The sequence below is a fragment of the Nicotiana tabacum genome, chromosome 22 (genome assembly GCF_000715075.1).
Source record: "Nicotiana tabacum cultivar K326 chromosome 22, ASM71507v2, whole genome shotgun sequence".
Lineage (NCBI taxonomy): Eukaryota > Viridiplantae > Streptophyta > Magnoliopsida > Solanales > Solanaceae > Nicotiana > Nicotiana tabacum.
Genome location: NC_134101.1, coordinates 34,592,826 through 34,611,024, shown reverse-complemented (window position 1 = coordinate 34,611,024; position 18,199 = coordinate 34,592,826). Strand labels below are relative to the sequence as shown.

The window sequence follows — 18,199 nt, the reverse complement described above, 5'->3', positions numbered from 1 at the left end:
AACTTCACATTAGAATATGAGATGAGAGTGGATTGGCTATATTCGTTGATGACATTCTTATATTTTTATTCTTTTTTTATTTCAATGCTGATATTATGAATGAGTCAACATTTCCGAACTATTGACTGTCCAACTTGAGAACAGACAAATAATGCACCCAAACTTGGTGAACATTGTCCTTTTTGGTTCAAATTTACACAGGGCGAAGACGATGGAATCGGTCCATGGATTTTCTTCATTTTATTTTGCTACATTTGTTATTTCCTTTTATGTTTTTATTATTTATTTTTTATGTTAGGCTTATTGGTAGTTTAATAAATGATTGGCTACAAGAAAAAGTTTAAGTGAATGTATCACAAGTTTTAACAAAGCTATCTTATTTTCTGTTTTCAAATCATTTGATGCATAACTCTTCCATGCCTCTTCTCAAAATTATATCCCCACATTAAACAATGAAGAAGCAAACAAAAGCAAAAAATAAAATAAAAATGAATATAAGAAAACAAGAAAAAAGATATTTTGTTATTCTCTTTAACATTATCTTTACTTTATTATTTCGCAATACTAATAGTTTTATTTATTTTTTCACTTTTCTTACCTTTATAATGTGTAAAAATTTACTTAAAGCAGTGAAAGGAAGTTGGTAAAATTAATTCATGAGCTAATAAAACAGAACATAGCTTTGCAGAGAAGAACAAGTTAATACAGATGGTTCAAAATTTGTCCGATATTACTCCCCAATCATAAATGGTTACACAAAACTTGAAAGAGGGAGGTTTACTTCAAGCTGAAACTTCAGGGGAAGTATATGTAATTTTCTCCTTCTTTTACCATGTTCAGTTGGGCAAGACATTGGACATGGCACAACTTCGAGGATTAGGGCAGTATAGTAGGTAGTGTAGAGTGTTCATAACAATAGTATGAGCACGCAGTCTCGCTTTCTGTTGGTAATAGGTTTCTGTTATTTTCTTTCATTGTTGGCCACCAGTAATCTTGTTGTTTTATCATATTTTTATATGGCTTTTTGGTACTGTCCCTTCTTGTCTATATTTTCATTAATATGCTTCTTATACTTTACGGAGCCGAGGGTCTATTGAAAACAACCTCTCTATCATCACTCTATCATCACAAGGTAGGTGTAAGGTCTGCGTACACACTACCCTCTCCACGGTGTGAGATAATACTGGGTATGTTGTTATTGTTGTAGTTGGGCCCAAAAAGAAAGTGGCCCGTCCAATCTAGGAATGATCTGGGCCTTTTATTTCGTGCTGAATCGGTCGGATATATCCGGCCCAATAAAGCACCCTGCATTTTGACATAAAATGAAGATCTCATTCTGCTGATACCTCCTTTTACTGCTTGTTTCTCAAGAAAAAGGGAATTAAAATACAAATCTCTTTGTTAGAAGAACGAACTCGCATCTGAAATCGATGGCACCCGCAGCAGATATCGAGGATGAGATCAAGGACGAGAAGAACCCTCCCCCACTTGATGAAGATGATATTGCTCTTCTCAAGACTTATGTACTCATTTATAACCCTAATTTTTTTGCATTCTTGATTTTTTCCTGTTTTCTTTGAGTTAATTCTTCATTGATGACTATTGAGATAATATCGCGAATTTTGCAAAATTGTATGAATGCTATACTTTTGTTTTTGTTACTGTGGTTTAGAATTTGATGAACAGTAGAAGAGTTAGGACTCTTTTAGAAGAATTTGATGAACACTATACTTGGACTTGTTAGAAGAGTAGGGAGAGTTGTAGTTGCTATGTTAGTGGCAGATGTTGGACTGTTGCAACTCTGTACCATCTTGGTACCTTTCTAATAAAATCTTACCTTGTCAAAACAAAACAAAAAGAAAACAAAAAAAGAGTTTGATGAACACTAGACCTAGTAACAACATCTAAAGTTATGTTTGGCGTATTAACAGGGGTTGGGGGTTGGTTGGGAATCAGAAAATTTCAATCCTGGGCTGCCTTTGCCTTAACAAGCCCTTGAGCAGTATGTGTGCTCGATTGAGTATGCAGCCATGGAACTGTTAAATCTCTTGTGACTCTCAACCAGATTTGCTCATGGTATAGACTAATTTTTTATGGTCGAGAGGTCCATAATTTTACTTTTATTGTTTATATTTACTCTTTCTTCTTTTTCTTTTTGTGCTGCTTCAGTTTTGTAATTTGCAGCTTAGAATTGATTTAAACTCAAATTCAAGTCCTTTCCAATCACTTGTAGGAATGAAAATCCAGAAATGGTAACTCCACCTAACCATGTGCCTAGTTTGAAGGTGGAAATATACCAGTAAAATTACATCTGCAATTATGAGTTGTCCATTCTTCTGCGAAGTTGGATAGATGCAGCGGTATATGGGTGGCCAATGTGGCTTCCACTGTCCCTTATTTGTTGCTATCTACTTTTGTACTTCTAGTTGGAGATCTTCCACTCCTCTGTAAGGTCCATGTATCTTACTAGCTGATGCCCTTGCAGTTGAGCTAATTTCTGGGAGTTTGGCCGCTTTATGTCACTCTAGTGTACTGAGGGTCTTCTGTTAAGCACGGATAAGCTGCCTTTGGTGAATTGTGCCACTCGTTGGAAAATGGAACTAATTTACTTGTTTGTCTCTTATTTTTTTTGTTTTCTTGGTAAATTATTCTACTCATATTCCTGAGTGGTGTTTTGTCCTTGTTAAGTGTTGCACAATTTGGCACCATTGTGCTGCAACGATACTATCTACCTTAGTTTTGGGCTTGGTTTACTTTTGACGATTCATTATGATTTTAGCTTAGCAAATTTCGTAGTCAGTTTCATCTTTTTCTTAAAAAATTCTTTGTTCCTTTTGCAATGTCCAGATAGCTCAATGGTTGTTTGTTCATTAATATCAACTTTGTACTAAATAACATAATGACTTTGTGCAGGGTTTGGGACCTTACTCCACGAGCATAAAGAAAGCTGAAAAGGAAATCAAAGAAATGGCCAAAAAGATAAATGATTTATGTGGTATGTGTTATGTCTCTTCTTGATTTTGTATTTTATTATGTATGGGGACTTCTTTTTTGACCTTGTTAAACCTTGTGTTTCTTTGTTGCATATTATGATGAACTACATCTTCTTTAATTTACTGTAGGTATTAAGGAGTCTGACACTGGGCTAGCTGCACCAAGTCAATGGGATCTGGTTTCTGATAAACAGATGATGCAGGAGGAGCAACCCCTTCAGGTGTGGTTCTATGGAAAATTGGAAATACTGATCCGTAATTCTTTTACTACTCAAGTACTTTAAAGCTTTAACTGAATTTGTTTTTCTGAGCAGGTTGCTAGATGTACAAAGATAATTAGCCCCAATACTGAAGATGCGAAATATGTGATAAATGTCAAGCAAATTGCAAAGGTATGCATCACGTCTTTCCTATATAGTACTGCGTCCAGTTCTAACTTTGGTGAATGGGGGTACCTAGAAAGACGGTGCTTGCGAAACCAGGTTTACCATTTTCATCTGGAGAAGTGTTCAGAATCAGAATCTATATCTTGGCTATAAAATATGGAATGATTTTATTACCAAGAAATAAGAAGGTTTACGCTTGATTTTCTGAGGTATATAGATAATCAGTATGTTCAAATTTAAACTTGTAAGGAATGTGGTTTCGTTGGATGAAGTAAAGGTGATTTCGTTGCTGGCATCAAGAAGATGCAGAATAATACAAAAGATATGAAAGCAAAAAAAAATAAATTGTTAGCTCAACTACAAAAGACTATTCTAGTACCAGGGAGCTAACAAAGTTCAAAAAGTTGTCAGGAAAATCTATGGTGAGGTAGTGTCAACTATAAAGATACAAAAGACATCTATCCTTGAGGGAATGATTTGCAGTTGATAAGCCTTCAAAACATCTGCTGTTCCTTTCTGACTATACACACCAAAAAATACTAGCGGGAATCATCTTTTAGATTGGCTTGATGGCCTTACCAACTCTCCAGTTGCACCAGCACTCAAAGGCTTCTTCAGCGCTATGTGGCATTACCCGGTTAATACCAAAAATAGACAAAAACATATTCCATAAGTCAGTAGCAACTTTACTATGTAAAAATAGATGGTTGTTAGATTCAAGGTTCTGTTGGTACATGTAGCATCTATTGACAATCTGGAAGCCTCTTTTCTTGAGATTGTCTTGTGTGAGGCATGCTTGATATAGGGCTGTCCAGCTGAAACATATGATCTTTGTTGGGAGCCTAGTCTTCCATACCAGCTTTCATGGGCAGTTTTCAATCAATCAATTAGGAGCATATGAGTTTGCACTTTGCATAGCCTGCTTTCACCGAGTATTTACCATCCTTGGCACTGCCCCACGCTAACTTATCTGCTGTCTGGGCATTCATCATGTGGCCTTCTAGTCTGGAAAGTAGGTTGGTCACTTCTTCAATTTCCCATTCTTGTAGGTTCCTTCAGAATTGCATGCCGCCAAGTGTTGTTCCCAATTCTGAGAGATGGAGGAGGTAGACTCACATGCTATCTGAAAGAGGCTTGGGAATCCCTCGATCTGGATAGTGTTGTCAGCCATCTATCCTTCCAAAACCTGATATGCATACCATTGCCTGCTGTAAGCTGGGTGTTTTGAAAGAATTCTTCTTTAAGTTTGTATATGCTCTTACATAGGCCAACACCATGTGGGGATCTAGACAACTTGGAGCACCGATGATTTTGGACTCCATGTTTTGCCTTGATTACTTTCTTCCGTAGGGTTTGCTCCTCCAGTGTGTATCTCCATTACCATTTCATGAGTAAGCATTTTTTTGTGTAGAGCCAAGTCTTTTATGCCCAGTCCTCCCAGGTGCTTTGGCAGCACAACATTAGCCCATTATATCAGGTGAAACTTGTGATCCTTGCTGTTACCCTCCCATAGGAAGTGCCTCCTGATCTTATCCAGCCGTTTCAGAACCTTGTTAGGAATTGGAAATAGTGCCATGTAGTAAGTCAGAATGCTGTCTAGTACACTATTGATCAGTGTCAATCTCCCACCCATTCACAAATATTCCGTCTGCCTTGATGCCAACCTTTTCCCCTCTCTATCTTCTAAGAAAATATACTGAGCATATAAACATGACGATTTCCATGTTATTATGTCTTCAGTCTGAAGGGTTTTACTCTTCTTCTTTGGGGTTGGATCTATGATTTTATGTTTATAGACATCACGGAAGTTTGTGCAACATTGTTTGTTGGATTCAGTCTTTAATGGAATGAGGATCTTGAACACCTTGTTTGACTATGCTCATTTTATACCTGCAGTTTGTTGTTGGATTAGGGGACAAAGTTTCACCAACAGATATAGAAGAAGGCATGCGAGTCGGGTATTCTTTTTTCTCCTTCTCTGTGACTCTCTCTCTCTCTCTCTCTCTCTCTCTCTCTCTCTCTCTCTCTCTCTCTCTCTCTCTCTCGATAGAATATGTACACAACCCAAATAGATTTTTTTTCTTCCTGAAGTTGTTTTTTTTTAAATAAAAGAAGTTATGATGTATTGTTTTCTCGTAATTGCATTTGACATAATAAGAGTCCTATGTCATATTGCCCCAAGAGTGGTTTGTCAAAGGAAGAGGGCTATTGCAACATCAGGATCCTTCAGAATGTTAGTAGTGATCTTACCTAGAACTATTAAGGATTCACAGAAACTAATTAATTGATTGCTCTATATGGGGATGATAAACTGGACCTTGTGCAACATTTGACAGCTCATTTTCCACACTGGTTGGTCCACTTAGTCACAATACTCATCTCCTTGATAAATGGCTGAAGAAGCATTTGCAGCTTACTATCTTATTTAATTGGTGGATTCATGTAATCTAACAGAATGTGACCTTTGCTTATTGTGAAGCTTGGCATTTGAGTCTTATGACCGTATTAGCTGTTAATTCCTTGTGGAATGTATTTAAATTGCTTAGCTTTCTTTTCATATTAGAGATACCTAGTGCTAGGCATTCTCGCGCTTTATAGGTGGAATGAGGATTTAGTGGGAAAATCTAGCTGTGTATGTAAGAATAACGAACTAGCCACACCTGCTGCTTTACTGAATCTTGTCAGAGTCCGTTTGAACCTCCGTATGACCATATTGTTATCGTTGCAGGGTTGATAGGAATAAATATCAGATTCAGATTCCATTGCCTCCCAAAATTGATCCTAGTGTTACCATGATGACAGTTGAGGAAAAGCCTGATGTAACATATAATGATGTTGGTGGATGCAAGGAACAAATTGAAAAGATGAGAGAGGTACTCATGATTGTATATTCTTCTGTTTTGGTATTATTTGGTATATGTCCGACTCTGACCTTGTCTGCTTAACATCCTTGCATTGTATCTTTTTGACATTTGCAAACTAGATTTGTCTTTCGGACTGCTTGATGAAATTCTGCTTTTAACTTGCAGGTTGTTGAGTTGCCCATGCTTCATCCTGAAAAGTTTGTGAAACTTGGGATTGACCCCCCAAAGGGTGTTCTCTGTTACGGTCCTCCCGGTACTGGGAAAACACTGCTTGCTAGAGCAGTGGCAAATCGAACAGATGCTTGCTTTATTCGTGTTATTGGTAGTGAGCTTGTTCAGAAGTATGTTGGTGAGGGAGCTAGGATGGTTCGTGAACTTTTCCAGGTTAGATGTAACCTTGTTGGCAACTTTTTAGCAAGTTTTCGTAGTTTCAATTGCTGACCACTTTTTTGGTAAGGCAGATGGCACGCTCTAAGAAGGCATGCATTGTCTTTTTCGATGAAGTAGACGCCATTGGAGGTGCAAGATTTGATGATGGTGTAGGCGGAGACAATGAGGTTCAGCGTACCATGCTTGAAATTGTGAACCAACTGGATGGATTTGATGCCCGTGGGAATATTAAAGTTCTCATGGCGACCAATAGGTTAATATTTCCTCTATGTTTTAACTTTTGTTCCAGTAGTCTCTCTTGGGGGTTGCAGGTGCTGAAACAACTTTGGGTGATTTATTGCAGCTTTTGATAAATGAGTGACGCAGAGTGGGTGTTATATCCATGGCTTTCTCTTTAGCCTGTCTACTGCTTTTATTTGCTTATCTAGTAGGACTTTGACATCAATAGCATACATTTCGATGTGTATCTTGATGTTACCTTTGTGTCCTTTCCTAGCAAAAGGCCACATCTGACTGAAACATATAAATTATTTCTTGCTACTTTTGGCTGTTTGGTATAGCATTTGATTATACTCCTCTTGCTCAGGGGATTTCTCCTATGCTCTTTCGAGTCTCAATTGTTTCCGTTGGTATGAAGTTGATTTGTGGTAACAAAAGAAATAATATTATTAGTTTATTGATATTTGGTATCTAACTGCTGATTTGCAGTTTATTATCTTATCCTCTTGCTCAAATAGTAACTCCATTTTGTTTTTCCTTTTTTTTTGCAGGCCTGATACTCTTGATCCAGCATTGCTACGTCCTGGACGTTTGGATCGCAAAGTTGAGTTTGGTCTGCCTGATCTGGAGAGCAGGACCCAGATATTTAAGATTCATACGCGGACAATGAACTGTGAGCGGGATATTCGATTTGAACTTTTGGCACGTCTCTGCCCAAACTCTACTGGTAACCCCTCATATACCTTGACTTATAAAAAAAAAATCTTGCGTACGTTGCACCATGAGTTGCATATTAAACCTTAGTGTAGCATCTTAAGTATCTAACTTGTGCACTGTGTTCAATTAAAAAGCTCTCCCCCCCCCCCCCTAGTCTGCTTCTAGAAGGGGGACTTCTACCACATCTTAACTCACTATTTTTCTCTTAATTTTAAGAGTTACTCAAAATGTTACATTTTGGCAATTAGTTAAGTCTACATAATTTCACAAGCTCTAAGAATTTGAATTTCTTTATCAAACCTAGTTCTACAACTTTTGGATTCTGTTTGCTACTACCATCATAGACGCAAATCATAATTTAAATTTTAGGTGTCAAACATTTTGAGTGTAACTTTGCTTGTTTCCCTATTCTTGAATAAATAGAAACTTACTTGCCAACATTCCTTGTGAAACATTGCATTATGTACAGATCGAACCTTTCATCTTATTTATTGTGCCTAGTCGATATGAGCGCAAGGGAATATAGTCCTTTGGTAGTTTACATCAGGAGTTGCTTGAATATATGATTATGAGGTTGTATCTTCTGCTAAGTACAACATCAGAGCCACACTCATTCCACTGATCCCAATTCCCAATATTTTCTGGTTACATTTTGAATCCAAATTCTCTTATGTTATATGATCGCTTCTTTTGTTTCTCAATAGATTTTAAAATTTAAATTCGAAATGTTCTGTAGCAGTCTATTAAATAAACTTGAGCTGTTCTATTCCAGTGAATTATTGTGTATTGAGACACCAAATATCGTTTACATAAATAATAGGGGTTTAAATATCTAATTTTGTAGAAAACTTTAGATTATTGGTACCCATGATGTTGGATGGTGTTATGCCAATAGGAAATCTAGGGTGAGTACTTGCAGATTGAGATCTCTGTGAGCTTGTCCATCAACCAGTTAAAGCCAAAGCAAAGATAGCAGCACCAGGAGGAGAAGCTGGAAGAGGTTGATATATAATTAAATTTGATGTATTTGAAGGTGAATTTGGCAAATAAGTTAGCTGCTTTTGCTAACTTTATGGCTTTCAACAATATGAGGAATGTGGTTGTGGCTGATGGATGTTTATGTAATGAGTATATGGATATTTATAGACTTTCATAGAGTTATGGTTGATATACTAGAGAAGGTTTGCTTTCACATAAAAGAGAAGTGATAAGTTCAATGTGTAGTTATCAGATGTACGAATATCAGACAGTTACGGGTACAGTTTTGACTTTTTCACTGATTCCTTCCAGGAGCTGACATAAGAAGTGTGTGCACGGAGGCTGGAATGTATGCTATTCGAGCGAGGAGGAAAACTGTTACAGAGAAAGACTTCTTAGATGCCGTCAATAAAGTCATTAAAGGATATCAGAAATTCAGTGCAACACCGAAGTACATGGTCTACAATTGATTGCACTACTCTCTTTTTGGCCTCCTTGGAGAAACAATGGAGCATTGGCAGGAATGGGCTGACATTGCTGTTTGATATTTAGTTTATCCTGTGTACTCGATATGAGAATTATGCTGTTTACTCAGTTTCACCATCCAGTTATCCATTAGACTTTGTACCTTCTTATTAATCTCTGGATGCTTCTGTTTGTTGCCAACAAAAACACCGGACCAATTTGTGCTCTGTAATGCATGGTGATTTGGTGTTTCGAGTTAAATCTAAGAAACTGTAATTTCTGATAGCTTCCCTTTCACTTATCTTAATTTTATACCCATGGGGTGTGGGTGTGTGTGTGTGTGTGTGTGTGTGTTGGATGATGTTTACTTCTGCTGTCAGTTCTTCCACTAGTCAAGGTAGTTATCTTAATGGCAAATTAGAGCTGTTATTATCGTACTAGCATTAAGCATTTTTATGTCCTAATTTGTCGAATACTATCTTCTGCTTGGGTTCAGACTTTGTGCTAGCAACACTATATTTTCGCAGGTGCTCGTTCAAGACTCAAGTGCACCTTCTAAACCGAAACTTATTATCCACATTCTTCATTAAGAGAGATAATATATATATATATATATATATATATATATATATATATATATATATATATATATATAATTCTGATTTCCACCATAACTTACTCGCCAATAACCTACTTGCTACATCCTGTACTGACGCTATGCGCTGAATCAAATTGCTATCTCTTTACCAAATGATAAATTGGATTTCTATACACTACAAAATTCCTATTTGAAAGAACTATTTGTCCTTCGTTTTCCTGATGAAACTGCAGTAACACTAAAATAGGAACACAGACCTTCATCAGCATATTACAGAAACGGGAACATTTATATCTGCGAACTATCGCTCGAAATAAAATTTTACAAATTTTTGGTCCGTGTTAGAGCGAACAAGTACCTGTGTATCTAGAGGTATGTCACATTGTCCGTGGCTCATCATTGAAGTACAATCAAGCCTTGGATGCAACATAGTGATCACCTAAATTGTGTTTTGCCCAGTTTCCGTTTCATATACTGTTTTTGATCTAACATGAAATTTTCAGGTTTGTTATTTCTTCCGAAGAGTGGCACCTTCAACCGTGTATTTCAGTTTCAGTTAAGATGGAAAATTTTCAGGTTTCTGAGTTGCACATTTATCTGTCAGATGTCAATTAACTTGCCGCTAACAATATTGTGGAGCAAAGTACCAAAGCCAGTATAAAGTCCAATAATGTATGTGTTAATAAGGTTCTCTCATAAGTCAAGATAATTTAGGAATGTCAGAATCTGGTATTAATCGAAAACATTGCAACTTGCTGGACTGATCAGCATCAGGTAATCTCCCATAAACAGCAAAGAATTTAGGGGAAAATATTAGCTGGAATAGTCAACAGAGTGAGTCAATATTGCTTGGAACTGAGTTTCTTACTTTTGAACAGCTCTTTCGTCTCCTCAGTCCTGATCAATACCGTGTAACCTCTTGCTCAGGTTTGCTCGTTGCACTAGCCGAACCAATGCTTGAACCACTTCTGACATAGGTGGCCGGAACTCTGGCTCGGGCTGGCACAACATAGATAATTACCATTGAGATAAGACAGGCGATTTAAGAAGCTACATTCTTGAAAAATACATGCTATATATAGCGGATTTATCATTTTGACTTAGTCTCAAACCTGGACACAGAGAGCAATAACATCAGCAAACCGTGACAGAGATTTAACAGAATAGAGTCCAACAAGCGCCGGATCGACCATCTTTTCCAGTGCATCAATATCATGGAGCTGAGGTGTTGCCCATCTAACTAAAGACTGTTCAGATCTTGGTCGTGAGCTGAGTACAGAAGAGCAAACGCATTATTTCAAAAAAATCCCTCTAAATTCTCTTATTCTTTGTCTTCAACAGATTTGGATTGGAAATCATATGTGCTTAAATAACTTTACCAGTCAAAAGGTTTTCGTCCAGAAAAAAGTTCCAACATAACCACTCCAAAGCTGTACACATCGCTCTTCGTGCTACACTTTCCAGATATAGCAGCCTCAGGTGCGCCATATCCTGACTCTGTATTTAATCCCTGTAGGGAAAAAAGAAAGAAGTCCAAGTCGAAACCATTTAGAAGATACTGATGTGTAGCTGATTTCCACACACACGATTTTACTCTACTTATGTGAACGAAATGGTTGATTCAATCTATCATGATCGAAAATAAACGAAATGGTTGCTGTTAATAGATGCAATACGTAAAACTCTCTATAACATAGTAAGGTTTCCTCTAAAACAAATGACCTTTAACCAGTTTTCGGTGATTGATTATTATCCCTTTACTCTTCAGCATGACATTCATATAAAACGATTAAGTTGACTCCCAAATATATTCTCCTTTGACAACTTGAAACTGAATTATGCATGAGAATATTTCACAAAAATATCCCAAAGAACACTTCACAGTAAAGCACAACACAAAATGTTACCTGATCTGTATCAGCAATAAGGTTTGCCAACCCACTGTCTGATAGATGAGGATTCAGATCAGTATCAAGTAAAATATTTTCAGATTTGACATTTTTGTGAACTAAAGATGGCGAACAAGCTTCGTGTTGATACCTGCAAAGGATGCTTAAATTAATTAGCTAGTGAAAAAACATGCTCATAAAATTGAAGAAGTCGCAACGACAGATAGAAAATTCATCGCGAAACTCTGATTAGCTTTTTGATTGAAAATGAGCAAGTTTTGTGTTCTAGAACTTCAAAACCTCTATATTCATTGATATTTCCAGTTCAAACTTGTAAGTTTGATTTCCAAATGAGAGACAACTAAATCTATTGGTAATCATCACAATTCCAACTCAAGACTAAGTGGTCGATTTACTTTCATGATGTTAATATGTTTCTCCTCCAAAAATTTGCTCCAAGCTGCATTAATGTTATGCGATACCCGATGAAAGTAAATTTGTAGATTATGAAACTCACTCTAGTGCTCTTGCTGTGCCAAGTGCAATCTTGAGTCTGCTATCCCATGTTAGTCGTGTGCCGTCTTCTTCATCCATCCGATGCAGGAAATCATGCAGAGAACCAGTTCTGTAGAATTCATAAATCAGCAGGTACTGCCCGTGTTCTGAACAATAACCAATCAGTTCAGTCACATTTGGATGATGCATCCGGGATATGTCAGAAACCTGGTTGAGAAAATCTTCAGGATTCCGGAGCTCAGTTGAATTAATTTTCTTGACAGTCAGAACCTACATCATTTCAAATAATATTAGGAACTTAAAAGAATTGGATCACTTATATGAGCATAGAGAATGGTAGCTGCAACTTGAAATAGTGAAAAGATTTCATCATGCAGAATCCAAATTCATAAGAATGATTTTCTTTTTCCTTTTATAGATATTCTCAAGAAAGAGATCTTACTTCGCCATTATCAAAGTGAGCCTGATATACACTCCCAATGGATCCCTCGCCAATAAGGTTTTCATCACTGAAGCGATCAGTAGCCATCTGTAGGTCTGCAAATGAATATTGCAAAACATTCATTTGATCTGTATGAGTTTCATTCTGAGGAACAATGGGTTTTGCTGAAATAGTATCTCCATTAAAGGATTTATGAGGATTGATTGGTGGAGGTCTTAGAGTCGCCGAGGTGGGAGTTTCAACAGCTTTCATGCTTGTTGTGGAGGAATTTTGGCTAAGTTTCCTCTCTGCAGCAAAAAATAGGTGATGAATACAAAATTCAGGTTCAAAAGCTAACACAAAACTGAAATGAATATACGTAAAAGGGGCAAAAGCAAGCCAGAATTCTGATCACATGACAATACATAATTTAAGGAAATTGAGATAAGGCCTAAGAAGTATGAATCACCAAGTTGCAAATGAAGTTCCATAAGGGAAAGAGAATTGATCATTCCCTTTTCTGGAACTTGCATCCTGAGTTATGAGTGCTCTTGTAAGGCAATTACATTTCTGAAAGATCTTGTGCTTATATGGGTGCTGATTTTCTAACTTGCCAAAACAAATTTATCTTATTCTACTGATGTACCGCAATAGATTGTGCTCTATATTCAAATAAGCTAACATGGACAGGAAGGATCCTATCCACCATAAGCACCAGGTAACTCAAAACCTGCTGAATTTCTAACACTAGGTCTTTGCAGCTTTAAGCCTGAAACTTGTCTCTTTTGTAGATAGGACCTTTCTTAGTTCATCAAGTTGTTATTTATGATGGTAAAGCTTGTTCCTTCTTAGTTATTTCTCCTCTGTATTAGTGAAAATCCCTTGCAATGCTACATTAATAGTTTATTAACCAATTAAAGGCTACAGTAAAGCATAATATTTAAATGCCCTATTTCACAAAACCATCTAGATTTATAACATGTGGACTAAATATTGGTATGATTTTTGAAGAAAGTAACAATCAAGTTGACCAAATATGTTTATCAATGACCAAAAAGAAAAGAAAACAGTAGTCACAAAATTATATACCTCGTTCTTCTTGTGGATGAAGAGCAATTGGCTGAACGTCAAGTTTTTCTATGTCTGTAGACGACTTTCTATGTCTTTTCTTGATACTAAAGATAACTGCAACTGCTCCAACCACTGAAACTGATATGACAATGCCTGCAACGCCTCCACCACTTATACCAGATTTCTCATCTCTATCACTGCTACCGCCACCAGTGAAAGGGCTGCCATTGCCTCCGGATTTGTGACTTCGATTACTGGACCTATTCGCAGGGGATGTGCCAGGTGGAGATGGAGGCGCTGGCCCTGAGCTTCCCGTGTTACTGTTAGATCTTCTACAATTGTATCACAATGAATTGAATTATAAAGTTATTGTTTATCAATGATGAACAATAATTTACAAAGTACTGAAGAACTCACTGCAATATCCCTCTTAACTTCTCAGGTATCGCGCCAGTAAACTGATTGTTTTCAAGATTCCTAAAGCATAAAGGAATCAACATGACAAACAATAAATTGCTGAAAGCCTGGAAATGAAACATTTGACATCAGGGATAACATTTACACACACAAAGATGTGCATAACTCACAGATTGTCAAGAGGAAGATTGGCGAGGACATCAATATTTCCTGTATACTGGTTGTTCTGCAGGTAGCTGCACAACATAATACTAGAACTTCAATATTTGAAGGACGGTGTACTCAACCAATACAGTACAATAATGAACCAGAAGATACCGGTCTTACATTTTCTTCATACTAGTCAGTGACTGGAAGCTTTGAGGAAGTTTACCGGTCATTGAATTGAAAGAGATATCCCTGAAGCATAAATGTAAACAACCAAAAGTAAGAAACAATGGACAAAGCATAAATGTAATCAACCAAGAAAAAACAAAAGATACATGTCAAAGACTGATTTATGTTGATGATACTTTGAGGACCTAAATTTTCAATGCATCAGGTCAAGGATCAAACCCATTCTCATCATTAATATGGCGACAAACAACTAGGCATCTTTGGACCCTTTACACTTGGTGGCAACAGTTCGCGTAATAAACTGAAGGGATAGTCTACATATCTATCAAGAATAGCACATTATACGTTGAACTTCTCAATCGTAACAGGGTAATTTCAATGTATATAAGAAAGGGGAGAAATGAAGAGAAGGCCTTACAATGTATTGAGAGAAGAAAGTGATCCAAACATGTCATTCAGTTCTCCTTGAATTTGATTATGGCTCACATTTCTACAACCAGACACAACAATTGGAGAGAAAATTAGAACAATGAGCCTAATGGTCACCTATATAGATGAGTTTAATTTAAAATTTTCACTTACAAGTATTGAAGGGAAGCCATTTGTGAAATCGAATAAGGTAAGCCGCCAGTAAAACCATTACCAGCAAGGTTACTGTGTTACGAGGCAACTGGTCAGAATGATGTATGTATAGTAAATTCAAAAAAAAGAAGAAAAGGACTAGAGCCTGGAATTAAGGACAGAAAACTAAATTCCATTTACAGTTTCTGCACATTTGGAGGAAGCTGATAAGGTATCTGGTTTCCCAGATTATTGTTGCTTATGTCACTGCAAATTAAAGTACCCCAAATATTACAATTTCTAGGACTTAAATACAAATCAAAGAAGGAAGGAAATAATTTGAAGGGTATTAATCTTACAAGTTGATCACAGATGTCAGACTAGTTAATTGGTATCCCATTGATCCAGAGAGTCCTAGACCGGATAAATGGCTGAAGGAAAATGAAATGAAAACTAAACATTAGCAATTTCGAAGTTGAAATTATAACGTGCATATTGAAAAAATGATAGGTATATATGGGTACTGAAGAGAACCATAGTACATTTCATTAACTCTATTGCCGTAGCAAGTAATGCCTTTCCAGGACTCTCCACAAGGATCACTACCGTCAGATGAGTTCCACTTTGTAAGCTGCGCCGGTGAATTTAGGGAGCTATACATTACTCTCAGGGCAGAAGCTGAAAATTAATGTTGGCCATTCTGTGAGCTCTTTTGACATTTCAGTGAAAATCAGCTAGATAATTCAGCTTTATTAAACAAAATATTAAAAAATATAGTAGAAATAATTTAACTTTAAACTTCTTAATGAAATGATCATTTATAACTATATGAATATCTATGGTTTGTTTTGGATCATAAGTTTTCTTGGTTGAGTGATTGAAATCAAGAAATAATTCAACTAACAGTTCGAACCAAACAAAATTCTTTCTTACAGAATTTCCACAAAAAAAAAAAAAAAGAAGCTAAGTTTGTTCTGTCCTAATCAATCAGTCCGATGAATATATCAATTCAGTAATTTAATTTATTCATTTCAAGCAGAGGTAGAGCCAGGATTTGAAGCTGACCGTCAGATGGATCCGTGCCGGCATTGGCGAAGCTGTGATTACTTACGAAGAGAAGAGCCACCATTACCACTTGGATCACCACCAAGCTCATCCTGTCCCCTTCTCCGAACCACCACCAACACGAAACCGAAGTGCCAGCTCGGGAATACGCGAGAAGGCTTTAATTTGTCAAAGCTTAACTTTTTATTGTGAAAAATGGAAAATGATATAGAGTGATCCTCTTGATAAAGAAAAAGAATTATATAGAGAGGGAATTAAAAAAACAAAAGGAATATCGTGAGGGAGGAAAAGGGGCCATCCCAAAAGAAATATACGATCTGCTTGACCATCCCTTGGTAAGTTTCTTTATTTCACATATTTGGTATATCACGAAGGAATGAAGATATATATGCTGCTGGAGACCCCATATATAATATATTATTCTGCATTATATGACTGAATATCGATATGCAGGTAGAAAGAAATATCACTATCGTCAGTAAAACTGACTGTAGATTTACATATATTGCTTGAATAGGAAATAATTCCAACGTTATGGAACTGGAAATATAATGTGAAAGCAAATTGACATAGGTTAACGTTGATAAAGTTGCATGCACGATTGCATGGTAAAGTTGGTGCAGAGGGGAATTAAGGGAAGGGAAGGGAATGGTAGCTAAAAGAGGAACGAGGAAATGTGAGGGAGAGAGAGACTTACGGGTACCGGGTTGCCCCAAAAATGGGGTCCGGGTTTATTTGGGGACTGTGAATTGTAAAACTACAAAATCTTTAACCTGACTCAGTATTTAAATTCTGTGAACATGCGGTCAATCCTTAATTAATCATTGTCAAATGCCCACTACTGATAGATCTTCAGAAGAAAGACCAAAGATTGGTGAAAAACAGGGGAAGAAGGACCAAAGAGTATTTAGAACGAGATTATTTATTAGGTAATTACATGTAAATCTCTTCGTAAAGATTAATTAGTGTTCTCGTATCTAATATTTCTTTTTTAGTATGTCCCAAAAAAATGTTATACTTCATTTTGAAAATAATTTAACTTTAAATTTTTTATTTTATCCACACGAATTTTAGACCACAAATTTCAATTTTTTTTTTTATTGCATCCAACTGTGGTAGTAAATGACTTTCAATTGCTGGGCTAGGTGAGTAGAAAACAACTTAGACCCATAGGCCATAACTCTTCATGTTGCTATTTTTGTCCTAACTTGCCTTAATTTGTGCAAGAAAATTACAGCCTCGGTCACTCCATGTTGGAATTGGTTTTTGCATTTGGAGAATAATGGACGCAGTGACCAGGAATTAAGAGATTGTTTGGCTAAGCTTATAAGCTGGTTAAACTAGTTTATGAGCACTTTTCGGCTTATCTACGCGTTTGGTAAAGTTAAAAGTGCTTATAAGCTAAGTGCTTATAAGTCAAAAGTTATAAGCTGGTCACCCCAAACTTATAAATTTTTAGCTTATAAGCACTTTAAGTTTGACCAAATTTTTTATTATTTTATCCTTAAAATATTCTTTTTTAGAATAAAACTCTTACATCGATACTCACTGCTTCAAGTACTATTTCAACCTAACCCCCCCTCCCCCGCCTCTTCAAGTCTGCAATGCTCATTGACTATTTAAGATAAGCAAATTCTCTATTCCTTTGCATATTTATATTTATGTGATTGTGTATTAATCTTTGAACTGTATGTAATAAATGAGGACATATCAAATTTTTGGTGTATTGCTTTCTAAGTGTTATGGTGATAAAGACAGTGTTTGTTTCTCTTCAAATATTTTGTCCTATTTAGGTTTATTTTTTTACTGAGAAACTTTTATCAATTTATTAATTATTATAATTTATGATGATATGCTTATCATAAAATAAATTATATTTATCATAAAAGTTATCTTATCTAAGCACAGTTGTACTTAAAATAAAATGACAAATAGAATATTTTGTATTTAGATCGATTTGGAATCTAAAATTTTGAAGAAATTACGCCCTTATAAGTGGAAACACTTCTAAGGTTATTTAAGTCATTTTAACAGAAAAAGAGCTTATCAACACTTTTTTATCAAATACTGCAGTAACTTATTATCAATTTCAATACTTGTATCCAAACACTTAAATGCTTATTTATTAAATACGTTTCAGTACTTAAAAATACTTTTCAGCACCTAATACTTATCAGCTACTTCAAATCAGCTAATCATATTTGTATATATACAACATTTTGCTTTATGCCAGTAGTGTTATTAAAATGAATTATAGGCCGGAGAGTGTAATTTGATTTATAGGTTCGACCGAATTCAATAGCTTTGGTTCAA

At 36.2% G+C, this 18,199-nt stretch overlaps 2 protein-coding genes across 2 annotated transcripts; one reads left to right on the top strand and one right to left on the bottom strand.

Annotated features, from left to right (window-relative positions):
- Positions 1 to 778: 778 nt before the first annotated feature.
- Positions 779 to 9,297, top strand: LOC107812149 (26S proteasome regulatory subunit 7 homolog A). The gene is made up of 10 exons (XM_016637180.2): positions 779 to 1,523; positions 2,914 to 2,995; positions 3,123 to 3,214; positions 3,308 to 3,385; positions 5,276 to 5,337; positions 6,108 to 6,252; positions 6,409 to 6,627; positions 6,705 to 6,886; positions 7,404 to 7,579; positions 8,860 to 9,297. The coding sequence occupies exons 1-10, from the start codon at positions 1,431 to 1,433 to the stop codon at positions 9,015 to 9,017; spliced, it is 1,287 nt and encodes a 428-aa protein (XP_016492666.1). The 5' UTR covers positions 779 to 1,430; the 3' UTR covers positions 9,018 to 9,297.
- Positions 9,298 to 10,268: 971 nt separating this feature from the next.
- On the bottom strand, positions 10,269 to 16,710 carry LOC107812147 (protein STRUBBELIG-RECEPTOR FAMILY 6-like). The gene is made up of 16 exons (XM_016637179.2): positions 15,887 to 16,710; positions 15,364 to 15,499; positions 15,181 to 15,252; positions 15,023 to 15,088; positions 14,843 to 14,914; positions 14,679 to 14,750; positions 14,252 to 14,323; positions 14,095 to 14,160; positions 13,925 to 13,984; positions 13,526 to 13,839; positions 12,458 to 12,744; positions 12,017 to 12,285; positions 11,518 to 11,650; positions 10,990 to 11,120; positions 10,723 to 10,879; positions 10,269 to 10,609 (listed from the first exon to the last, which is right to left on the bottom strand). The coding sequence occupies exons 1-16, from the start codon at positions 15,975 to 15,977 to the stop codon at positions 10,502 to 10,504; spliced, it is 2,106 nt and encodes a 701-aa protein (XP_016492665.1). The 5' UTR covers positions 15,978 to 16,710; the 3' UTR covers positions 10,269 to 10,501.
- Positions 16,711 to 18,199: the final 1,489 nt, after the last annotated feature.

Coding starts and splice junctions, on each gene's coding strand:
- LOC107812149 (XM_016637180.2), top strand. CDS start 1,431: ATGGCACCCGCAGCAGATATCGAGGATGAGATCAAGGACGAGAAGAAC. Junction 5,338..6,107: donor GAAGAAGGCATGCGAGTCGG/GTATTCTTTTTT, acceptor TTATCGTTGCAG/GGTTGATAGGAATAAATATC. Junction 6,887..7,403: donor GTTCTCATGGCGACCAATAG/GTTAATATTTCC, acceptor TTTTTTTTGCAG/GCCTGATACTCTTGATCCAG.
- LOC107812147 (XM_016637179.2), bottom strand. CDS start 15,977: ATGAGCTTGGTGGTGATCCAAGTGGTAATGGTGGCTCTTCTCTTCGTA. Junction 14,161..14,251: donor CTGACTAGTATGAAGAAAAT/GTAAGACCGGTA, acceptor TATGTTGTGCAG/CTACCTGCAGAACAACCAGT. Junction 11,651..12,016: donor GGCACAGCAAGAGCACTAGA/GTGAGTTTCATA, acceptor CATCCTTTGCAG/GTATCAACACGAAGCTTGTT.